Source organism: Symphalangus syndactylus, chromosome 7 (genome assembly GCF_028878055.3).
Source record: "Symphalangus syndactylus isolate Jambi chromosome 7, NHGRI_mSymSyn1-v2.1_pri, whole genome shotgun sequence".
Taxonomy (NCBI): Eukaryota; Metazoa; Chordata; class Mammalia; order Primates; family Hylobatidae; genus Symphalangus; species Symphalangus syndactylus.
The window spans coordinates 6,243,170-6,267,500 of NC_072429.2; the positions used below are offsets into that span (position 1 = coordinate 6,243,170).

Below are 24,331 nucleotides of genomic sequence, written 5' to 3' on the forward strand. Positions count from 1 at the left end.
AACCTCGGAGGCGGAGGTTGTAGCGAGCCGAGATGGCGCCATTGCACTCCAGCCTGGGCGACAAGAGCGAAACTCCGCTCCGTATATATATTTGTTTGTTGGAGACGAAGTTTCGGGAGGATCCTCCAGGAGGACCCTTTGAGACCACCGCCCCCTCCACATCTCTAAATAGATATTATATATATTTATAAAATATATTATATATTTATTATGTATTTATATATTATATATTTATTGCACAAATAATAAATCTGTTACATAAATAACACATACATTATATATTTATTATATAAATAATGAATATATTATATGTCTCCTGCCTCAGCCTCCCGCGCATCTGGGACTACAGGCACGCGCCACCACACCCAGCTAATTTTTGTTTAGTAGGGACGGAGTTTCACCATATTGGCCAGGCTGGTCTCCGACTTCTGACCTGGTGATCCACCCACCTGGCCGCCCAAAGTGGTGGGATTACAGGCGTGAGTCACCGCGCCCGGCCTTTTTTTTTTTTTTTTTTTTTTTTTTCAAATAAACTCCAACATCATTTCCCTACCAAATTATCTACTTAGATTTTTAACCTCTCACTCAAAAGCAATTGTAGGCCAGTTATGGTGGCTCTCACCTATAATCCCAGCATTTTGGGAGGCCAAGGTGAGTGGATTGCTTGAGCCCAGGAGATTGAGACCAGCCTGGGCAACATGACAAAACAAAAAATACAAAGTTATTTTCTCTCTTTTTTTTCTATTTTAACGTAGAAAATACAGAACATTTTCTACAAAAATTACCCCGGCGCCTGTAGTTCCAGCTATTCAGGAGGCTGACGTAGGAGGACGGCTTCAGCTTGGGAGGAGGAGGTTGCAGTGAGCCAAGATAGCACCACTGCACTCCAGCCTGAGCAGCAGAGCATGACCTTGTCTCAAAATTTAGAGAGAAAGGTGTAATGAACGTCCAAATACGCATCTCCCAGCTTCAACAACTCTCATTCTCCCACTATTCCTGTTTTATCCCTGTCTCCATCCATCTCCAACCCACTGGCTCTTTTCTTTCTAATCCTCGTAGATTTCCTGGACTGTTCCTCTGTAGTCTCATCACTGACGGTCTCCCTCCCACTGTGGCTGCTCTGATACTCTATAACCTTTTGAGGTTGAGGGAATCATACTAACAGCTACAAATCTCATTAACTGAACCCTTACTAGGGATTAGGCACTGTCCTTTTATTTATTTATTTATTTATTTATTTTTTTTTTTTTTTTTTTTTTTTTTTTTGAGACGGAGTCTCGCTCTTTCACCCAGGCTGGAGTGCAGTGGCGCGATCTCAGGTCACTGCAGGCTCCGCCCCCCGGGGTTCACGCCATTCTCCTGCCTCAGCCTCCCGCGTAGCTGGGACTACAGGCGCCCGCCACCTCGCCCGGCTAATTTTTTTTTGTATTTTTAGTAGAGACGGGGTTTCACCGTGTTAGCCAGGATGGTCTCGATCTCCTGACCTCGTGATCCGCCCGCCTCGGCCTCCCAAAGTGCTGGGATTACAGGCGTGAGCCACCGCGCCCGGCCTTATTTATTTATTTTTTTACATTTTCTTTTATGAGTCTAGAGGCTCCCTATGTTGCTAGGGCTGACCTTGAATTCTTGGGCTTAAGAAATCCAATCCTCCTGCCTCAGCCCTCCTGGGATTAAAGGCACACACCACCATTCTAGGCATTGTCCTATGTGCTAGACTCGCATTGATTCATTTCATCCTCGAAACCAACCTGTGGTGTGCACTGTTAAAATGACACCTCATTTATTTATTCATTTATATTGCAGTAAAAAGGGATAGATCAGGTCCCTGCCCTCCTGGAGTTCACTTTCTGACAGGTGATTTAAATAACAAACAACAGGCAGATACAGAAACCACCTCAGAGAGTGATAAGGACTGTGACAAAATTAAAGAGGGCAATGTGGTAGAGTGGCAGGTAAACAGAAGATGGCATTACAGAGAGGGGCCAGGAATGAGGCGGCAGAACAGGTGACACTGAGCTGAGCCAGGAAAAGAGAGAGGCAGCCTTCCAAAGATCTTGGAGAAGAGACTCTTGGGAGAGAGGAAGCAGAGGAAGGTCACATACTCTGAAGTAGGAGTGAGCCTGATGTGTTCAAGAGGGAAGACCTTGGGTGTGGGGAGGTAAGGATCCACAGCTCTGCTTCCTTGGATATACATTCTCATGACTGCATCCACACCAGTTGCTGTTTTTGTTTTGCAAACAGATTGAAAAATGAGTGGAAGACATTGGATCTGCTATCTTACCGGACCCCCAGGCTAATGAGGCACACAGTAAAGCCTCAGTGCAGGACTGTGAAAGACAGACAAATTAGTACATAGCTTTATTCAGAAGATTTCAAATAAACAATACTCCCAGGATTTCTGAAAGTGCTATGAGTTAGGAGTTAAAGCAGAGAGTCTGTAAGAGCAGATGAAATTCGGATACCAGCTCTCCACTGCCAGCTGTGACCTAATGTCTCAGTCTCCTGCCTGCTTGTCCAGCCAATGAGGGTTCATAAGCATAAAATTCATAATTGTAATTTGAAGTATACAAGACAAGATTACCAACTGCTTAGCCGTTCAGAATGCCTCCGTTTGATAGTCTTAGTTAATGAGGGAACCATTAACTAATGAAAGTTAGTTAATGAGGGAACTAATGAAAGGGATTGTTCTTGCTGTTTCAAAAAATGATAGCTTTATAGAAAAACAGCAATATTTGTAAGCTGAATTTAAAGACTTCAGAAAAACTAGGCCTTAACATTTGCAGCTCTAATAAATTGAATATTAATCACAAAGCAAGCATGTATTCTTTTCTATATTCAGAAGCGCCCCCCCTACCCTTAGATATTAAACATCTCAAATGACAGTGATAAGCAGGGACGTTTCCCAGAATATCCTATGGCTCTACTCCAGTTTGTCCCAACATAGAATGGAAGAGCAAGCCATTCTGGGTCATCTTTTTGGCCACTCTTCCTATTGCAGGCAGTCCTCCAGAGTTAGGTTGCCCTAGTTGACACTTCAGCTTCCTTCTTGCCCAAAACTCACGTTCTCCAGAACACCAGCATGTGACTGAGGCCTGCCTTTTACCTGAGGGACTTGCACCTGTAATCCAATGTGATATAATATAAACAGCAATGAAACAGTGAAGTGAGCATTTGATGGCAGCTGAGCCATCTCCCCTGATGTTACCACAGAGATCTTAGAAGAATGACTTCCTCAAGTTCAGTAAAGAGAAACCAGTGATTGGTAAAGAAAGAGACACTGGAATATTTTTAGACTAGTTAGATTAGATAACAGCCATGAATATATTAAACCTGAAGATAATTTTCTGCTTCAAATGAGGCTTTTAAATGAAAACATTCAGAAATGGTTGATTAATAATTAACATATAAATTATATGTAATCATTCTTGTAGACCACTTCACCAAACACATCTGTGCTCTAATAATTTATACATGTCCCATAGGGCACCAAGACCAAATGGAATATGACATATAAATTTTATTTCTTATGTCTGGTTGGATTCTTCCTGTCCAAGGAAGAAGATGTGCAGAGTAAGAAACAACGGAGCAGGCCTTTCTGATGGTGTCCTGGCTCTGCAAGTGAAGAGAACATGATAGCCTCTTCAGAAACAGGCCTGAAAAGAGAAAAAAGAACGCTGTCATATAGAATTGGATTAAGAACCACAAACGACATCCTGGTTAACACGGTGAAACCCCGTCTCTACTAAAAATACAAAAAATTAGCCGGGCGTGGTGGCGGGCGCCTGTAGTCCCAGCTACTCGGGGGGCTGAGGCAGGAGAATGACGTGAACCTGGGAGGCGGAGCTTGCAGTGAGCCGAGATTGCGCCACTGCACTCCGGGCTGGGTGACAGAGCGAGACCCCGTCTCAAAAAAAAAAAAAAAAAAACGAACCACAAACGAAAGTGACTCTTCAAAATCTTTTATCTGAGTACATTCCTGTGTGATATAAAGGGGCGGGGGAGGGTCCTTCTCCCTGCCAGGTGGTACCCTGCAGGCCCTCCAGTGGGTATTATCCTGTAGACAGGCAGTGAGGGACTCCAGCAGTTTTAAGTGGGGGAGTCACACGTTTAAATTTGTTGTCCAGGCAGCCCATTTCCCCCAAGACCTTGGAGAAATAGGCAATCTCATTCATGACTAGTGGGAGGTAATATCAGACTGTAGGTTCTACAGTAGGGTGATTTATCTATTTTTACAAAATTACTTGCATATAAACCTGGATGCAACAAATCTCACTTCTGGCAATTACCTCCACAGATAAAAGCACAAAAGTGCAAAATGACAATTGCTACATGCTTAACTGTATTGTATTTTCTTAGTAGAGACGGTGTTTCACCGTGCTCGCCAGGATGGTCTCGATCTCCTGACCTCATGATGCGCCCGCCTTGGCCTCCCAAAGTGATGGGATTACAGGCGTGAGCCACTACATCCGGCAGAAAGATGTTTTTTAAAGCTCATTTGTGGTGTAGCCTCTGTGGAAAATGGTATGACACTTCCTCAAAAACATGGAAATGCCATGTGATCCAGTAATTTCACTTCGTGATGTATACTTTAAAAAAATAGCCTTAACTCAAACAGATATTTGTACACTCATGTTCATAGCTGCATTATCTACAGTAGCCAAAAGGAGGAAGGAACCAAGTGTCCATTGGCAGATGAATGGATAATGTGGTATATAGGTGCAATGGAATGCTAATCAGCTTTAAAAGGAAGGAAATTGGCCGGGCGCGGTGGCTCACGCTTGTAATCCCAGCACTTTGGGAGGCCGAGGCGGGCGGATCACGAGGTCAGGAGATCGAGACTCCGGTGAGACCCCTAATCTACTAAAAATACAAAAAATTAGCCGGGCGTGGTGGCGGGCACCTGTAGTCCCAGCTACTCGGAGAGGCTGAGGCAGGAGAATGGCGTGAACCCGGGAGGTGGAGCTTGCAGTGAGCCGAGATCGCGCCACTGCACTCCAGCCTGGGCGACAGAGCGAGACTCCGTCTCAAAAAAATAAATAAATAAATAAATGGAAGGAAATGTTGACACATGCTACAATAAGGGAAGAATCTTGAAGACTAAGTGAAATAAGACAATTTTTTTTTTTTTTTTGAGACGGAGTCTCGCTCTGTCACCCAGGCTGGAGTGCAGTGGCGCAATCTCGGCTCACTGCAAGCTCCACCTCCCGGGTTCACGCCATTCTCCTGCCTCAGCCTCTCCAAGTAGCTGGGACTACAGGCGCCCGCCACCACGCCCGGCTAATTTTTTTGTATTTTTAGTAGAGACAGGGTTTCACCGTGGTCTCGATCTCCTGACCTCGTGATCCGCTCGCCTCGGCCTCCTAAAGTGCTGGGATTACAAGCGTGAGCCACTGCGCCCAGCCAATAAGACAATTTAAAAAGGAAATATTGCACGATTCATTTTATATGAGGTATCTAGAGGAGTCAAGTTCATAGACACAGAAAGTAAAATGTTGGTTGCCAGTGTCTGTGGGCAGAGGGGAATGGAGAGTTAGTGCTGAATGGGTTCAGAGTTTCATCTGGGAAACAGGAAAAAGGACTGGAGACTGATGCACAACCATTTAAATGTATTTAATGCTACAGAACTGTACAGTTAAAAAGTGTTAAATTTTTCTGGACATATTTTACCACAGTTTTAAACCCTAATTGTATCGCAAGATAATGTGTAGATAATAAACAGTGGAGCGCCCGCAACACTATTACACACAAACAAGTATTACACGGAAGTGCAAGACTTCAGAGCACATTATTCTCCTAAGAGCTGATCTGCTTATAGTATATTTTTAGGTATGGCTAGTAATTGCAGGTTTAGGAGTAAAATGGCCATTTATCGCCCAACGTGGGGCTCGAACCCACGACCCTGAGATTAAGAGTCTCATGCTCTACCGACTGAGCTAGCCGGGCGGCCAGTAACCATAGCTAAACAATTTTTTATTCTAGATCAGATTCGGAGTGTATTCAACTGCGGGTTTGAACTTGGATTTATTTGGAGTGTGATAAAACTACTAAAGTGCCTCGGCTCCTAGGAAATTCAAACTCTGCCGTCAGTGCCTGACCGTCCCTCCCACTTACGTCCGTTTCCTGCCCCTTCTACCCTACCAGCGACCAAGCCATTTTCTACCCGCGATGAAGCTCACGGAACGGAGATGGAGAAACGTGCATCCTGACGCCACTGGAGCTCTCACCGTGTGGATTTTTTTTTTTTTTTTTTTTTGACAGAGAAGACTGTCAAAAAACGGGCCTACTTTTCACCACGAACTGCGGCTCTGTCGCCCAGGCTGGAGTGCCGTGGCGCAATCTCGGCTCACTGCAACCTCCGCCTCCTGGATTCAAGCACTTCTCCTGCCTCAGCCTCCTGAGTAGCTGGGATTACAGGCGCGTGCCACCACTCCCGGCTAATTTTTGTATTTTTAGTAGGGACGGGGTTTCTCCATGTTAGTCAGGCTGGTCTCAAACTCCTGACCTCGTGATCCACCCGCCTCGGCCTCCCAAAGTGCTGTGATTACAGGCGTGAGCCACTGCACCTGGTCAAGTACCTTGTGGATTTTTAAACAGGAGGGAAAGACAATGGGGCCCAGAGGAGGGCAGGGCCGCCGCGGTCTTTCTCTGCTCTGCAGACTCCATCCTCTGGGTTTTTTCCTGGCGCTCTGCAAACATGCTGGATTTCAAAATTCGAAAGGAAAATCGAAAACAATAATTTAATGTGCAAAATGACACTGGAGATGCCGGGGATCGAACCCGGGGCCTCATACATGCAAAGCATGCGCTCTACCACTGAGCTACATCCCCACCTCCGTTTGCCGGTGCTCCCAGATAGTCCCTATTCGTCGCTTAACTCAGGACACCGGGAGTGGAAGGCAACCGGTGCGCGCTGGATCTCAGCTGCCGCAAAAACCCGGGATCGCAGCGCCAAGAGTTGTTCCAGGGTCCTCCGCTGACTCCAAACCAGCGGGTCTTGACCAAGGGATTCCAAGAGAGAGGATTAGGCCCGGCTAAGCACCTGGGAGCAGCGGTGGAAAAAGGAGAGAAAATCATCAGGCACGATGCCAAAAATGAACTATGACCTGAAAAAGAGAAGAAAGGAATATTGTGAAGGATGCTACGTTTTGTTTTTTAAAAGTGGGGGTCGAGGCAATAAAATACGGAATATTTGATTAACGTAATCCAGAATCGTAAAGTTGATTGCTCGGGATGAAGAAAGAACTGGGACACAGGCTATGGGCCTACTTTCCACCGTGAACTGCAGCTCATCTTTTGAATTTTGAACCACGTTTAATCCAAGAAAACCTTACTGAGCTTGCCAAGAACTGCTCTAAAAACAGGATTCAGCCGTGAACAAACCTAGTACAGTCCATCTGAAAGCTGACATTCCAGAGGAGATAGAGTGCGGGCACAGAGCCAGCCCTGAGAAGGGAGCGCGCTAAGAGACGACTTTACACAGTGTGCGCGTTCGGGGCGGGCTTCGTGGGCAGAGACGTTTGAAACAAGACCTGAATGAGGTGGGAGGGAGCATGCAGGCCGTGGGAGAAAAGAGGACCACGCAAGGGGAGCAGCCAGCGCAGAGGCCACGGGGTTCAGGAACAGCAGGAAGGTCGGGGACACAGGGTCCTGGAAGGCCCTGAGAAGGGAAGTCGGGAAGGAGGGAGCATCCGGGGGCAGATGAGGTGAGGCGAGGTCTTCGCCTTTGGGTGAGAATTGCTGAAGTTCCCGGTGACATTGGCAAGGGCGGTTTCTGAGGAGGGTGCGGGAGAAAGCTTGATCCAAGTGGCCTCCAGAGTGAACGAGGAGAGAGGGTGTGGAAGCGGATAACACAGGCAGCTCTGTTGCGGGGCTGTGGTGACAGCTGGGGGACAAGAGAGCGCTGAAGTTTGTGTGTGTGTGGGGGGGGGGGGCGGAATAATGCTGAATAAAATGGGAAATTATAAATATATTTTCTGTTCAAATATTAAGTAAAGAGTAAAGAAGCGGGAGGACAGTCGCAGAAAAGGTAATGGAATGGACACAAGGCCACGCTTGAGTGTGAGGGGACAGGACCAGGTTCCAGTCTCTAAATTTAACTCTGCACAGGGCCGGGGCGAGCCTGCGCTGGCGGAACCTGACACCGCGGCCCGAGCGCCAGGCCCTTGCCCCGACGATGCTGGGTCGGCCTCGGTCGGAAACCGGGAGTGGCGCTGGCAGCATTTGTGCGCCCACCTGTCGCGGCCCGTTTCCCGCGGCTGACTGGGTCAGGCTGGGGCGGCCTAGAGAGGCTGAGGGACGGGTGCGAGGGGGAGAGGCCGCTGGCCAGGGCGGGGGCTGCTGGAGCGCACATCGGGGCGCGGGGCGCTGTCCCGCACTTGGACGGCCCAGTGCCTCCCGGCCCGCAGTCAACGTGCGCCTCCCCTCCCGGCTCCCAGCCGGGCGCGCCCTGGGCTCGAGTCTCTGCCTGCCCAGTGGCAGCCCCGCCCTTCCTCTCCCAGTGGGCCCTCGGCGGCCAGCTCGGACGTCCGGCTCCGACCCGCGTCCTGTGAGGTTCAGTGGCCGCCCAGGCGCGACCAGATCTGGGTGCGCGGAGGGCGCGCATGGCGGCTGTGGGACCGCGGACGGGCCCCGGAACCGGGGCCGAGGCTCTAGCGCTGGCGGCAGAGCTGCAGGGCGAGGCGACGTGCTCTATCTGCCTAGAGCTCTTTCGTGAGCCGGTGTCCGTCGAGTGCGGCCACAGCTTCTGCCGCGCCTGCATAGGACGCTGCTGGGAGCGCCCGGGCGCGGGGTCTGTTGGGGCCGCGACCCGCGCGCCCCCCTTCCCACTGCCCTGTCCGCAGTGCCGCGAGCCCGCGCGCCCTAGTCAGCTGCGGCCCAACCGGCAGCTGGCGGCAGTGGCCACGCTCCTGCGGCGCTTCAGCCTGCCCGCGGCCGCCCCGGGAGAGCACGGGTCCCAGGCGTTGGCGGCCCGGGCGGCAGCTGCCTGGTGCGGGCAGCATGGCGAACCATTCAAGCTCTACTGCCAGGACGACGGACGCGCCATCTGCGTGGTGTGCGACCGCGGCCGCGAGCACCGAGAGCACGCCGTGCTGCCGCTGGACGAGGCGGTGCAGGAGGCCAAGGTGAGCGCAGCCCCCACCCACCCCGTGGGCCCCCGGGACCCCCGTCTTGGTCCCGCGCTCCCGCGCACGCGGTGCAGAGAACAGACTGTCGATCAGGAGGCCCGGGTGAGCCCCTCCCTTCTTTCTCCTATTCCGGGAAGCCCAGCGCTGGTTCCCGGGCTGAGCGCGGTTCTCTGTCACCCCCAACATCGCCAATACCCCCACCGCACCCCCACTGCGTTTCCCTCTGGGCCACATACTGGGCCGCCTGCGCGACGTCCCCCACGGACTTGGCGATGTTCTTCCTGTCTGTTCAGAGCCTCTAGCCCGGTCTGCGTCTCCGCAGCTCTCTGCCCGCGGGAAGTCTCCGGCACAGCCACGCAGCCGCTGCCCCCACTCTTATCTCTTTTCCCCGAAGCGGGCTCTGCTCCAAGTCCCCACCTCGTGGAACTGAGTGACAGGACCTCGCCAAGATGTCCAGGGAGGGGGCTCCTGGGTTAAGCCGCGCACCTAGAGCCGCCTGACTGTGCCAAAGCTGTCGATTCTGGGGGCCCTTCCTTTGCTATTTTCTCGCTAAGCCTCAGCGAGGGTGTGTGCAGGGGTGAGGGCGGGGCGGGGAGGCTCGGGCGGCCGTCCCCAGTCTCTCCTTGCTCGCCTATCCCGCTCCAACTCTCCCACCCACAGGGCTTCCTGATGGGGGGGCGGAGAGCAGAGGAAACGACTAGGGGTAGGGCTGCTGGAGCTTGTGTTTCAGTCTGGCTGGTCCAGCAGATGCTTTTGGGGAGGCAAGATCCCGAGACCTTCAGAGTCACCTCGCAGTGTAACCTGTAGCCTGTAGAGATGACTTCTACCCGGCCTCCCCCTCAGTGAGCAGGGCCTTCCCTTTCTCCTGGCTGGCTCCAGGAAGGCAGAGGTGGGGGTTTCCAGAAGGGATTCTGGAAATGGGAGAAAGAAGGGAGGGGCTCACCCGGGCCTCACCCCCACCCTACATTGTTTCCCTTCACCTACAGGAGCTCTTGGAGTCCAGGCTGAGGGTCTTGAAGAAGGAACTGGAGGACTGTGAGGCGTTCCGGTCCACGGAAGAGAAAGAGAGCAAGGAGCTGCTGGTGAGCCCGGCACCCGCAGACACCCGTGGGAGATAACAGAGGCCTGAGTAGTCAGCACCAGGGCTCGGGGTGTGTGGCGTTGGAGTATGTGCTATGGAACCGCAGAATCGATTTCAGAAAGACAATAGAGTGCATATTATATAGGGTGACCACATAATTATGGTACAAACCAGAGCTTTTTAAAGTGAAAGGGAGTGCTAAAATAATTATTGCAAAACAACTGGCTTAAACTGGAGCTGTCCCAGCGAACCAGGACGTTCAGTCACTCTGATATTACGTAACATACCAGTTAGGGCCTGCGGAAGCATCTTGTAATTGAACACATTAATATTTCTGCAGAGAAACATGGATATTCAATAAGTGGGAATATTAATACAATAAGAGCCTCATGGCATGTTTTGTCAACAAAACAGTAGTGAAAAAAATTTCACGTTCACAGTTTTTTTATTTGAAATTGAGGCTAATGGAGAAGGGGCTAGGCAGAGGGAGGAAGTTTGGGGTCTTGGGTTTACAGTAGCCCTTGCTGCACAGCCCAGGGCCTTGGGTCCTGGCACCTGCCTCTACCCCAAGTTGGAATGATATTTTATCTTCCTTAGAGTAGAACAGGAAAGTGAAATGAGGGCTCATTTTGGTTAAGATAAGCAAACATGGGGCCGGGCGTGGTGGCTCACGCCTGTAATCCCAGCACTTTGGGAGGCCAAGGTGGGCGGATCACGAGGTCAGGAGATCAAGACCATCCTGGCTAACACGGTGAAACCCCGTCTCTATTAAAAGTACAAAATAGCCAGCCGTGGTGGCGGGCGATTGTAGTCCCAGCTACTTCGGAGGCTGAGGCAGGAAAATGGCATGAACTCGGGAGGCAGAGCTTGCAGTGAGCCGAGATCGCACCACTGCACTCCAGCCTGGGTGACAGAGCGAGACCCCGTCTTAAAGAAAAAAAAAAAGAGATAAGCAAACATGACTCACCACTGGTCATTTTCTACCTTGCAAACTCAGTTCCTAGCTGAGTAAATAGGTGTTGAAAGAATAAAAGGATTGGCCGGGTGCCGTGGCTCACGCCTGTAATCCCAGCACTTTGGGAGGTCGAGGTGGGCGGATCACCTGAGGTTGGGAGTTCGAGACCAGCCTGACCAACCCCATCTCTACTTAAAATACAAAATTAGCCTGCCGTGGTGGCACATGCCTGTAATCCCAGTAATCCCAGCTACTTGGGAGGCTGAGGCAGGAGAATCGCTTGAACCCGGGAGGTAGAGGTTGTGGTCAGCCAAGATCACGCCGCTGCACTCCAGCCTGGGAAACAAGAGCGAAACTCCATCTCAAAAAAAAAAAAAAAAAAAAAAAAGAATGAAAGGATCTACTAGGGCCTGTCAAGGCAGGGAATTGATGGAAGGTGAACTAGAGGACCCTCCCATCCTCAATGTCAGGAGGGGCGGAGGAGGAGCCTGGAGTTCAGACACCCCAGTGTCCTTTCCAGACCCTCATCTACATCTGTTATGCCTGCATCCATTGTGCATCCCAGACCTTCCCACCTGATCACTCACTTTAGACCTTCATCCCTCCTCCGCTGGAGAAATGACTCCCAGTGCAGCTCTTCCCCCACTGGTTGATATCCAGGAACCAGAGGGCCTTCCTCGGCACTGGCGGCAGCTTCACAGTCTCTGACCGGAGTCCCCAGGCCTTGCTTAACACCTTCCACCTCTGTCCTCTCCCAACATCCATCCATCCACCCCCGCATTCATTTTCGTTGTTGTTTTGTTTTCTTTTGCTTTTAGACAGAGTCTCGCTTTGTCACTAAGGCTGGAGTCGTCCAAGCGATCCCCCCACTTCAGCCTCCTGAGTAGCTGGGACTACAGGTGTGCACCACTACACCCGGCTAATTTTTAATTTATTCTTTGTAGAGCTGGGGTTGGGGGTAGTCTCCTATGTTGCCCAGGCTGGTCTGGAACTCGTGGGCTCAAGCAACCTTCTCCCCCGACTTTGCCCCCCTCAGCCTCCCAAAGTGCTGAGATGACAGATGTGAGCTCCACCTGTTCTTTGCAGCGATAAAATACTTCTGGATTTACGATGCTTGTATCATTTACAATACTCTGCTTAATGAAACATCAGAGGTAGAGCCCAACTATTGCTGCAACACAAAAGGGAGACGGAATGCTCTTATTTGAAAATGCTCCTACCCCAGGGGACATCTGGCAAAGTCTGGAGATGTTATATTTTTGGTTGTCAGCAATGGGATAGGGATGCTATTGGCATTTAGTGGTAGAGGCCAGAGGGGTTGCTAAATGTCCTACAAGGCACAGGACAGCCCCTACAACCAAGAAGTATCTGGCCCAAAATGTCAACTGTGTTAAGGTTGGGAAGCCCTGGCTTACAGTATTTTGGCAAATACTGTTTCACTTGTGCTATTTCCTTGTGAGGCAATATGATGTAGCTGCCGAAGCTCAGATTCTGGGGTCTGGCTCCCTGGCCGAGAAGCCTGGCTTAACACTTCCTGGTGATGTGTCTTTGTCTCCTCACCTGTAAGACTTGAGGGGAAGTGCACCCACCCCACTGGGCTGCCGTCAGGGTTGAGGGAGTTAATACCTATAAGGTGCTCTGGGCTACTGCAGCCTGCCTGGAAGCTGAAGGAAAGGTAGGGGCATTGTAGGACACCTTGAACCCAGGTCTCCCAACTTCCTGGAACTCCTTTCCTCCACCCAGGAGTTTTAAGGAAGAGGAACTTCCTGGTGGGACATATTGAGTGCCAAACATGTGTTCACATAAAAAATCAAGAGATCAGGGCATGAGTCTGCATCTGAAAACTCGAGTAAAAAATCCGGTGTATGCTGTTAATGGAAAGAACAGAATATCAAGCTTGCACGCCGTATATTCTCATTTCGTTCCTTGGGGGTGTGCTGCTAACTCTGGTGACTGGCATCGGACTTTTCTTCCTTCTTTCTACTTTCCTACATCTCCCAAGTTTTGTATTTTGAGCGTGTGTTACCATTATAACTGCTAAACAGGAAAGATGACCTTTAAAAAGAAAGCGAAGTGTAAAAGTTTGGGGGTGATGAAATAAATGTGCTCGAGGAAGAAAAAGCAATCTCAGTTTAATCCTATGGTTGCCCCAGGAGGCACTAATCTATCCCTTCTGCTTTTCAAGTGAGGAAGCTGCAGCTTGGCGTAGTTCTGCGGCGACTATGATGCTGCCTTGGTTTAGGTGATGCAGTGCAGGTCCACAGACTGTGGGCGCATCTGTGGTAGGGGAGAAAAAAGCATGTGTCCAGACTACAGCTTCTTCGGAGCTGGGACATTGACAATAGAGCATGCACTGCATGCATAGGTGGGTGTGTCTCTCATTCCCCAGCAGTGACAGGGAGGAAGCCTTGCCCTGTGGGGTGACTCAGGCCACTGGCCAAATGTTATGTCTCCATGTTCAAGTCCCTTACCTCTCCAACTTCTCCTCCTGGGACAGAAACAGATGGCAGCGGAGCAGGAGAAGGTGGGGGCAGAGTTCCAGGCGCTGAGGGCCTTCCTGGTGGAGCAGGAGGGTCGGCTGCTAGGCCACCTGGAGGAACTGTCCCGGGAGGTGGCACAGAAGCAGAATGAGAACCTGGCCCAGCTCGGGGCTGAGATCACCCAGCTGTCTAAGCTCAGCAGCCAGATCCAGGAGACAGCTCAAAAGCCTGACCTTGACTTTCTCCAGGTAAGTCCGGCTCAGCCAGGGGCTCGAGTCATTTATCCTAAGGCGTCAGGACCAGCAGCCAGAGAACAGTGTCAGTCCTGGGGGTCTAGGAGAATCACATGATCTGGAGCTGAAGGGGACTGGAGAGAAAGGCCCTGATTTTCCTGGGGTTGGAGGTCTACAGGGATGTGATAAAACTTTCTTGACTATGAGCCACAATAATATATATCGTATTTCAGAATCACATGCTTGAGACAAAAGTCTCAGAAAATAATACTCACCTTTGCTACACGTATGCACTTTGATGTTTTCTATTCTATTTCACCAAAAAAAATAGTTATAAACAACTAGATAAACTTCACAATCCACAGATGGGTTAAGAACAGTCACTACGGGGCTGAGTGAGCAGTAGGTGCATAAGGGCTGTGACCTCCCTCAGGTGGTTTCCAGGACTCAGGCAGCACTGGATCCCATGGGATAGCTCCAGTGATGATTCTGTAACAAAGAAAGCAGCAAAGATAGAAAGGAAGCATGTGAAGAGCTGTGGCAAAGGGTGAGAGGCCCACTGCGTGGGTGAGACACCCTGCAGCCTGCAGCCGCTGGAAGCTGCTGCCCCTGAAGTCCATGCAGACGGTGAGGCGTGGCGCACCTGCTTAGTGCTTACATCTTGGAGGCACGGCAAGGGGCAAGCTTTGTTTCTCAGAGGTGAATGGAGGTTACCTGATGCTGATTTGGCTTCCTCTATCTTTCCTTCCAGGAATTCAAAAGCACGCTGAGCAGGTGAGTGACCTCACAGCTCCTGGGGCCTCTCTAAGTTGCCTCCTCCCTTTTCACTGAGCTTTCTCTTTATTCCCTGTCCCCTGACCTCTCACCTCCTGATCCCCCGACTTGCTTGCCCGGGGATCTTCCGAGACAAATGCCCAACTGCCTGGCCATGGGTTTTTCTGCATGAGGTCTGGCTCTCCCTTTTCTACCTCTTTCTGCCAAGAGGACCTCGCCATCCTAATTGTCACAGCCTGTGGGAACAAAACGGTGCAGATAGGCCCTTCTCAGAGCCCTTGTCCTGCAGGTGTGGCAATGTGCCTGGCCCCAAGCCAACCACAGTCTCTTCCGAGATGAAGAATAAAGTCTGGAATGTTTCTCTCAAGACCTTTGTCTTAAAAGGGATGCTGAAGAAGTTCAAAGGTAGAGGCCTGGGCGCCGAGCTGGGCCACATAGTGCGGTGGTGGTGGAGGGTTCCTGGTAGCTCAGGGGTCCCTGGGTGTGCTTTCCAGAAGCTGCTGTGTGAAAATAGGAGCTGGCTGTGCCGTGGCCAGATCGGTATAGGGGCTGTGGTGGCAAATCTAGTCAGGCCCCTGCAGGGCACGTAGCTTCTCATGGGGACAGATGGGGTAGAGGGGTACTGCTGGGGGACTGGGGGTAGGAAGAGAGCTGTGCAGGGGAGCTCAGCTCAGAGCCACTTGGGTAGAGCTAGAATGCTTGGGTATGGGCCCCCTGTCCCCCACTCCCCATGCTTGGCCCTGTGCCTGCATGTTCACTCTTGGCCTTAGGAGTCTCTGGGGAATGAATGAGTCAGTTGGGGTATAAAGAGCTGGTGACCTTGCCATATCATCTCCCATGTCGCTCATGCACGCCTTGCTTTGTTTCTCCTCCTCAGAGGACCTTCGGGGAGAGCTGGAGAAAGAGGAGAAAGGTAGGGATGGTGCTGTGGTGGCGAGTGTGGACTGTGTGCCACACAGAGATCCTACTCCCTGCTGGTGACCATCTCAGGGTTTTGCATATGGTCAGTTCCTTCAGCCCATCCACCTCAGCAACCCTGTTCCTCTGTCCCATCCCCCACGCCACCCCCTCCCCATCCTGGGAGCTCTGACACCCTCAGATGTTGGCCCAAATTTTGCAGGTCGGTTAGGAGCAGGAATGCCCTGTACCTTGAGATACTCAGACTGGGAAAGGCTTCTCGGCCACCTGGGTGAGCCTCTCCCCGGTCCCCACTCCAAGATGAACGGAAACCTCTCCTGGGAATGGGGTGTATACAGGGGACCAGGAAAGCAAGGGGAAGCTAAAGACTGGAAGGAATATGGTTTTTACTCTTGCAAAGCTCTGGAATGTGTGGGATCCAACACCCAGGGGAGGGGAGGGGAGGGCACATATTCCTGACGCTGATGTCTGAGCTAAGTCAGAGTGTGCCTGGGTGCTACCTAAACCACCTGAGTGAGACCAGGCCCTTCTCTGCTCAGAGTCCTGCCACAGCCCCTCCGACTTGGTAAAGGTCAGAGTCCTCATAGTGGTCTCAAGGGCCCAAGGGATCTGGCCTCGCTGCACACCCCTTCTACTCCATGCAGCTACACATCCTCCTTGCTGTTCCTTCAGTGTACCAAGCACACACCCATCCCGGGGCCTTTGCACTGCCAGGCTCCCCCGCCCCAACCCCCTACCTGGAATATGCTTTCCCCAGCCAGCCACGTGGCCTGCTTCTTTGCCTTCTTTATATCTGTCTGCTCGATGCCCCTTTTCAGTGCGGGTCTTCCCTGGCCACTCTGGTTGAAGTTACAGCCTGCTCTTCCGGTCCCTCTCATCTTCTATGTTTATAATCTATCCTCAATCCTCTCCCTGTGGGAAGCAAGCTGCAGGCAGGCAGGACTACTCTGATACTCTGTGGTATCCCCAGGGCCTGGAACGTAGTAGTGCTCACAGTAAGTGTACTTTTTTTTTTTTTTTTTTTTTTGAGACAAGACAGGGTATCGCTTTGTTGCCCAGGGTGGAGTGCAGTGGAATCGCAGCCTCCTCCCCCAAAGCTCAAGCGATCCTCTCTCCTCAGTGTCCTCGAGGAGCACACTACCATGCCTGGCTAAATTTTCTATGTTTTGTGGAGACAGATGTCTCACTATATATTGCCCAGGCTGGTCTCCAACACCTGGGCTCAAGCTCTCTTCCCACCTCTGCTTCCCAAAGTGCTAGGATTACAAGCCTGAGCCTCTACACCTGGCCTTAACTTTTTATTATGAAAAATTTCAAACACACTCAAAAGTAGAGAGAAGAGTGGAGAGAATGTTACATACCCATCTCTCACCTTCCGCAGTTTTCACAGACACTGCCATCCACTTCTTAGGGGATTATTTCATTTTCTGAGACAGGGTCTTGCTCTGGAGTGAGATCGTGGAGTACAGTGGCCTGATCTCCGCTCACTGCAACCTCTGCCTCCTGGGTTCAAGCGATTCTCATGCCTCAGCTCCCAAACAGCTGGAATTACAGGCACAGGACACCACGCCGGGCTAATTTTTGTATTTTTAGTAGAGAAAATACGAAACAAGTTTTCCGCCATGTTGGCCAAGCTGGTCCCAAACTCCTGACCTCATGTGATCCACTGGCCTCGGCCTCCCAAAGTGCTGGTATCGCAGCTGTGCACCATCTCACCCGGCCTCCACTGTATTATTGTTATTATTATTATTATTTTTGAGACGGAGTCTTGCTCTGTCGCCCAGGCTGGAGTGCAGTGGCGTGATCTCGGCTCACTGCAAGCTCCACCTCCCGGGTTCACGCCATTCTCCTGCCTCAGCCTCCCGAGTAGCTGGGACTACAGGAACCCGCCACCACGCCCGGCTAATTTTTTTTATTTTTTTATTTTTAGTAGAGATGGGGTTTCACCATGTTAGCCAGGATGTTCTTGATTTCCCGACCTCGTGATCTGCCCACCTCAGCCTCCCAAAGTGCTGGGATTACTGGCGTGAGCCACTGCGCCTGGCCTACTGTATTATTTTAAAGCATCAGAGACAACATATCATTGCCATAAATACCTCAGTGTGTTATCTCTAAAGAAACAGACTTTGTAAAACATAACCACAAAGCAGTCATCACACTTGGACAGATTAATGATTCTTTCCAATGTCTATCCCCATGTTTGAATTGGGGTTCAAACCAGGCCCATACATTGCATTTGTTTGATTTCGGTACGTACTTGAGTGGTCGGGGAGGGGGGAAGCAAAATACCTGGGAGGCACAGTGTGGGGGTTGGTCGGGCCTTGGCGCTGGGTGCTGGGGGGATTCTAGAGGGAAAGGCAGGCAGGTTGCAAAAGCAAGGTCGGGCCCTGCAAAGACTGTGCCAGGGCCCTGCCTGCGTGGGGACATTTCTCCCTGTCTCTGTCTGCAGTGGAGCTCACCTTGGATCCCGACACGGCCAACCCGCGCCTCATCCTCTCTCTGGATCTTAAGAGCGTGCGCCTCGGCGAGCGGGCCCAGGACCTGCCCAACCACCCCCGCCGCTTCGACACCAACACCCGCGTCCTGGCGTCCTGCGGCTTCTCCTCGGGCCGGCATCACTGGGAGGTGGAGGTGGGCTCTAAGGACGGCTGGGCCTTTGGCGTGGCCCGCGAGAGCGTGCGCCGAAAGGGCCTGACGCCCTTCACTCCCGAGGAGGGCGTCTGGGCCCTGCAGCTCAACGGCGGCCAGTGCTGGGCCGTGACCAGCCCCGAGCGGTCGCCCCTCAGCTGCGGGCACCTGTCGCGCGTGCGGGTGGCCCTGGACCTGGAGGTGGGAGCCGTGTCCTTCTACGCTGTGGAGGACATGCGCCACCTCTACACCTTCCGCGTCAACTTCCAGGAGCGCGTGTTCCCGCTCTTCTCCGTTTGCTCCACGGGCACCTACTTGCGAATCTGGCCTTGAGGGACACTGCTGGGGAGCTCCTGTCTCTGGGCTGCCGGTGGGAGGGGATGTCGCCTCCCCAGAGATGCCTGGTCCGTCCTGGGTCTGCCCTCCGTGCTCCTGACCCCGGCTGCCCACGAGAGGCTGCTACAGACACAACCCCGAAGCCGGAGAGTGAGACTGTGGCCGACTGAGCGGGGGAACAGCGGCTGTGGACTCCTGCGGGTGTTCCCTTCCTGAGGTCACATGTGGATTTGGCCAGAGCCTTCAGGAGGGGGAGGCCGGTGAGGTCAGGAGCCCAGCTCTCCAGGGGGCTTCTGCCATGACTGGGAAGGGCGTCTGGCTCCCTAAAACGATGTCAGAGCCAGTCCTGCTATTCTCTGTTGCCAGGGGACAGGTCTGAGCCTGGGCCAACCACGTTTGTTATCATGGCTGCTGCCTTCTGGACAGCTGCCAGCTCTGCCTTGAGAGGTTGTGGAACCTCTGGATCCAGATGACCTGACAGGTCATCTACTCAGGGAGAAGCCCTGTGCTCCCAGCTCAGAGGACAGTCCGGGCCAGAACTGGAAGTCTCCAGCACTCCTTAGCTGGAGGATACAGAGTGATGGGTGCATTCTGACCAATGCAACAACCAACATGTGCTCTCACAAACACCTGACTCCCCCACTTTCCAGTGCCAAAGTACAAACTCTCCTTGGATAAGGAGAGCAAAGCTTCTGGAACTTTATTTATTCTTTCTTTTTAATTTTCTTTTAAGAGACTGGGTCTTGCTCTGTTGCCCAGGCTGGTCTTGAACTCCTGGCCTCAAGTGATCCTCCAGTCTCCATCTCCCTAAGAGCTGGGATTACAGGTCTGAGCCGCTGTACCCGAACTTTTTTTGTTTTGTTTTTGCTTCTGGAACTTTGAAATACAAAACACAAGTTGGCACTTACCATGTTAAAGATGCAGCCAGCTCTAAACAACGCACAGAGCACAAATATGCTCCTAACGGACTCAGGAAAATGCCAAAAGCAGAGCACCCTGGTGCCAAGGCCTTCTCAGCCCATGCCCTGGAGGGCATTCCCCTGGCCAGCCTCAGCCCCTTGTCTACTTGTTCTCCAGCTTCTGGGTAGCTGGGCTTCTGGAAGGGTGGCAGTGGACTGCTCCCTGCTCAGCGCTCCCCTGGGAAGGGGGTGAGGAGATGAAAATGAAGACTATGAGCTGTCTTTAGAGTTGGCTTGGCCCATTTTCTACTCCCTAGATCTGAACGCAGGAGTGTAAGTTTGAGCCAGGCTTTCTGCCAGAGTGAAAGAGCATGCATGTTTATGTGTGGGAGGAGTGTGTATTTGTATCTCACCTTTCTTGGGTGGAGTGTGTGTGTGTGTGTGTGTGTGTGTGTGTGTGTGTATTTTGGAGAGGGCATTTATGAGCATGTGCATAAGGTTCAGGTGTTGCAAACAGACCCAAGTCAGTTTGGTCATATCCTATTGTTGATTTGTTGTTAAATACTAACCACCTCATATTTAGACAAGGGCCACAGGTTTCTTCTCTCGCTACCTGGCTACCAGGCTAGATGAAGAGAATACCAGACTCGGACCTAATTCTGTCCCACACAAGTTATTTAGACAGAGGTGTTGGCAAACGGGCAATGATAGCTGAATAGCTGTGTCATGGAGCTTCAGTGCTCTGTCTCTGAGGTGCTTCAAGCTCACTTGGCATATAGGGTTCTTGTGGGGCAGGCACAACACTATCCCAGAGGCAGGCCCAGTTGACATAGCACCAATCAGAATACTGTATCCTCCAGGCTGAGGACAGGGTCATTTCAAAGTCCTGCCTACAGAAGCATTCCAGAGTGAATCCTATGTCCTGCTCATACATGGAGAGCAGCTCTAAAACCTGGTAACCAATTCAGGCATTTGAATACCACTGATTTCCAAAAGGAAAAACAATCTCTAACATTAAGTTTCTAACTAAATCACCTACTGTTACCGTTAAGCTCTAACGTTATCTGGCTTGTATGGCTTTTTGATTAAGTATCATAATTCCCTTTGTACCATCCAACAAACGCGCGGGGCATCACAACACACATTACAGGTCCCAGAAAGTACCATGTCTGGTGGAGGCGTCACATGAGGGTCAGGTCTGGGGACTGGGAGTAGCTGTCCGCATGTTTATTTTCCGTTTTTGTGTCCATGAGTGCAATCGTGTGTCTATCAGAGAGTGTGTGTTTGCAGAGTAACTACATACATAGCTATGTATCTTAGGAAATGTAACAACAGTTACTGTAACAATTGCATAGAGAAGGGAACAGACGTTCTTTCTTGCTAACCAGGGCAGTACCGTAACGTGGATGTCAGGATGCTGGTGTCCTCGAGGGCATGTGTGTGCATTTCCCTCTCCTAGACTCTGGGCATCATAAACTCTAGAGACCTCTGGGTCTGTGAGAACAACTGGCCTAACTTGGGCCCTTCTGATTCACCCATTAGTCCTAGCTGCTGAGCCATAAGCGCAGGCCTCTGCCGCCAGACCCTCACAGGGCCCCTCAGCATCCAGAATGGGGGGCACCTAGGGGCCTGCCTCTGGCCTGGCCGCCCAGTGACCCAAGTCACCCGGCATTGCAGGGAGCACAGGGCAGGCTAGGCCACCAGACCAAAGTCCATCTCCTACACCCACCACTTTCTGTCCTTTGCCAGGCTGGGCCCTCATCCTTTTCCCCTCTCCTCCGCCCCGTGGGCCCTTTAAGGGCCCTGACGGAACATGTCAGGGTGTGCCCTAAAAGCTCCCTTTTCCTACTTCATCCAAATGTGAGACAGGGGCTAGCACCCACCCGCAACCTCGCCTGGACCCTTCCCACCCCAGCGCCTCCAAACACCTGGCCCTCCTGATTCCCCGCCCCCCTCACTCACTCCCCCCGGGCCTCCACCTCCTGATGACCCCACTGCTCCCCCACCACCCAGCTCGCCCCAGGTCCCGCCCTAACCTCTCGGATCTGGACTCCCTGCGGGACGGGCGCACTGACACCCTTCCCTGACCTTTCCATAGCCTTGACCTGGAGCCCCGCTTCCTCACGCACAGCACGACGCAAAACGTGCTCCGCAATCCTGCGCACGCCCCTCCCTGGCCCCCAGCCCCGCCCAAGGTCCGGGGCGGTCCTCACAGCTCGGAGCTCCGCGGTACCGCCCCGCCCTGACAGCTCCCGCCCGCGCGCGCGCGCCCAACGACGGCACTGTCTTCGCAGGGCCCTCTGCCTGGACTGACGGCCGTTCAGCGCCACGGGCGCACGGACAAAATGGCTGCGGCCGTGGGAGGAGCTTGGGTCCAGCCGCCACAGAACTCGGCCGAGGATTCAGCGGACTGCGGCTGCGCGGCGCCGGCGACAGCGTCAACTACTTGTTTGAGAAAGAGAAAGCTATAGCCGGCTCCATAGCTCAGGGGTTAGAGCACTGGTCTTGTAAACCAGGGGTCGCGAGTTCAAATCTCGCTGGGGCCTGCTTCGGCCTTTTTTTCCTATTCCTTCCCTAAAGATAGAAAAGTGGAAGACATACAAGCCTACTTCCGCCTTCTTGGGAGGCCAGACCTTGGCGGAGTCACTTTCTCTTTGCCTCTAAGATACCCGCCGCGCAAGGCTACTTTCTTACCGTTGCCTTATCTCTTGAAGAATCAGACCCGCTGCGGGCTTCCTTTTCCATCACTGGTTCCCTGGGGCCCGCGCGCCCTCTCCCCACGACCCCGCTCACTTCCGTCTGCGCGTTCCCGGGAGCGTCTTTCCGCTTCTCTCCGGTCTTCCCACTCCTGCTAGGGACTCGCCCTCGAGTCTCCTTCCCTCTCTCCAGGGGGAGACGATGGCACTACCGCGCCCCTTCCCGCCCCGCGTTTGTTTGCGGCGTTCCCCGACGCGCGCGCTGAGGCTCTGGTCTGCGGCTCTGCGCTTGGCGGCTGCGCGCCCTCGGCCTTCGGGTCCCCGCCGCCTCCGTGCTGCAAGGTCTGACTTCTTCCTGTGGAGTTAACACAGAAAAGCGCAGACGGCCACATTCATGACCCGGGACTAACGGCTCTACCTGTCACATTCGCTTTCAGCCTAAAACAAAATTTTAGTTTATTTTAAACAAAATATATAACTAAGGTATGCTGGCCTTCTGATTTATTCCTGCTGTTAACGGAAGTGTAGAAAGTGAGCCCAAGTCTTCAGTGAACAGTGGGGGCGCTGCCCAGGTGCAGGCCTGGCGCCCTGGGGGTCTCGGGACGGCTCCCGCCTCCGTCTTCCCAGCACCGCGCACTTTGGAGGCCTGGGCACGGGCGGAGGGGGCGCTGGGTCCCGCCGTACATTCCCCTGTCGCAGGCGCCCTCTCTCCAGCCGGAGGGAACCTCAAAAAAGCTCTGAGCGAGTCCCCGTCCCAGGTGGGGCCGCGGCTTATACGGGGACCACTCCAGGGTAGCTCAGGGTTCGAAAACGGAATCCCTGTCCGGTGCACCAGAGAAGAGAAAATCGCTCGCGGCCGCCTGGGTAGAGACCGCAGCGGTGACTGCCTTGACTGGGAGGCGTGGAGGAGCGAGCGGGGTCTGCGGCTCCGGCCGGGAGGTATGCGCTTCCCTCTCTCACCCACGCCTGCTCCGGTCCAGAGAGCCGAGACCGTGGGTCAAGACCGGGATGGATTCGCTCGGGACAGGCCAGGAGCCCGCCAGCACATTCGAGCACTAGCGCTCCCGGGGCTCCTCGGACTCGTGGACCCCGAAACGCCTGCTCCACAGGACGATCACCCCACTGTAGAAGTCAGGTCACAGGGACCAGTGGCGAGCTACCTGAGGGCTTAACTACAGATACCCTCCCGACGAAAACCGTGGGCTCCCAGGGCGCCTGCGTCTGCTTGTGTGTGGGGGTGTTGGCAGGCGGTCCCCGTAATCATCGAAGCAACAGGTGGATGAACCTCAGGCCTCGCACTCGTGGGCTCTCAGAGTCTGGGCGTTATAGCCGCTCCCGTACACTCACGGGTCACCTGGCTGGATCAGGTGGGATCTGGGTGAGGTGCCGGGTGGTCTCCCAGGCTGGCGCTCCTGTCCAGCTGCTGCGGGAGGCGTGGGTGCGAGGCTTGGGACAAGGGAGAGCTATGCCGGGTGGGGCGGACCCTTGGGGCGGGTCCGTTCACCTGAAATGTTCACTGCTGGAAGAGCCGAAAGCCAGCCGCGGTACCCAGGAGAGTCCAGCGTGGAGAGGCAGAGAGGAGGGGCGAGTACAGCGGCGGTCGCAGACGGCGGAGCAAGATCGCCGGGAGTGCGAATGGAAAAATGAGCATTGTTTACTCGGAGTAGCTTAACCACCATCCCACGCTGTTTTACAGCAGTGCAGGAAATGTCTCTGCTGGTGACACAAAAATAAACCTGTGGCTCAGCTCTGAGATTATCGCGAATTTTACAGCAGGAAACCCGAATCACTATTTTTACTACTAAACAAACCAGTGCAATTAAAGCGCGCAGGGCGAGAGTAGGTCTGAGGCGAGGAAAGACGAGCGCGCCCGCCCAGCTCGAGCCTCAGGCTTGCCCTGTGCTGGAGGCGGCCCGGGGGCAATCCCGGGAGAACGCGGCGAGGGCTGTGAGCCAGGACCCCGACTCTGCACCGCGGGAGCGCGCGCGCGTGGGTCCCAGCCTCCGAGCTGTGCAACAACCCCGTGGCCGGAGTCTCCACGAGAAGACAGAGTTCCTGGTCATTGGTCGTTTCTGCCTTACACTTTCCTACGTTTCCTGAACGTTTTGCAAATGGGTATGCACTGTTTATTATCTTTTCATAAAACGGTAAGAGCCGCTTCTCGGGGCTCCTCACCCAGCCGGTCCGGCGTTCCCTCTCAGCACTG

The 24,331-nt window shown here is 52.9% G+C and overlaps 1 protein-coding gene, 2 long non-coding RNA genes and 3 other non-coding genes across 9 annotated transcripts; 2 read left to right on the forward strand and 4 right to left on the reverse strand.

Annotated features, from left to right (window-relative positions):
* Nucleotides 1-5,819: 5,819 nt before the first annotated feature.
* LOC134737192 (uncharacterized) lies at nucleotides 5,820-6,869 on the reverse strand. The gene is made up of 2 exons (XR_010121836.1): nucleotides 6,831-6,869; nucleotides 5,820-6,697 (listed from the first exon to the last, which is right to left on the reverse strand). It is a non-coding gene; the product is annotated as an uncharacterized lncRNA (long non-coding RNA).
* Nucleotides 5,871-5,943, reverse strand: TRNAK-CUU (transfer RNA lysine (anticodon CUU)). The gene has a single exon. It is a non-coding gene; the product is annotated as a tRNA-Lys (tRNA).
* On the reverse strand, nucleotides 6,757-6,828 carry TRNAA-UGC (transfer RNA alanine (anticodon UGC)). The gene has a single exon. It is a non-coding gene; the product is annotated as a tRNA-Ala (tRNA).
* TRIM7 (tripartite motif containing 7) lies at nucleotides 6,856-19,715 on the forward strand. Of its 2 annotated transcripts, XM_055284895.2 has the most exons (8): nucleotides 6,954-9,122; nucleotides 10,112-10,207; nucleotides 13,659-13,889; nucleotides 14,626-14,648; nucleotides 14,938-15,053; nucleotides 15,526-15,561; nucleotides 15,769-15,837; nucleotides 18,016-19,715. In XM_055284895.2, exons 1-8 carry the CDS (start codon nucleotides 8,601-8,603, stop codon nucleotides 18,525-18,527), a joined length of 1,605 nt encoding a protein of 534 aa, XP_055140870.1. In that variant the 5' UTR covers nucleotides 6,954-8,600; the 3' UTR covers nucleotides 18,528-19,715. The 2 variants fall into 2 exon arrangements, with proteins under 2 accessions (XP_055140871.1, XP_055140870.1); XM_055284896.2 differs by lacking the exon at nucleotides 15,769-15,837 and having other exon boundaries at nucleotides 6,856-9,122.
* LOC129485889 (uncharacterized) lies at nucleotides 13,277-18,019 on the reverse strand. 3 transcript variants are annotated; one of them, XR_008658804.2, is made up of 5 exons: nucleotides 16,304-18,019; nucleotides 15,468-15,542; nucleotides 14,150-14,363; nucleotides 13,633-13,974; nucleotides 13,277-13,438 (listed from the first exon to the last, which is right to left on the reverse strand). It is a non-coding gene; the product is annotated as an uncharacterized lncRNA (long non-coding RNA). The 3 variants fall into 3 exon arrangements; XR_010121830.1 differs by having other exon boundaries at nucleotides 13,633-14,046; XR_010121829.1 differs by having other exon boundaries at nucleotides 13,633-14,363.
* Nucleotides 19,716-21,902: 2,187 nt separating the features above from the next.
* TRNAT-UGU (transfer RNA threonine (anticodon UGU)) lies at nucleotides 21,903-21,975 on the forward strand. The gene has a single exon. It is a non-coding gene; the product is annotated as a tRNA-Thr (tRNA).
* Nucleotides 21,976-24,331: the final 2,356 nt, after the last annotated feature.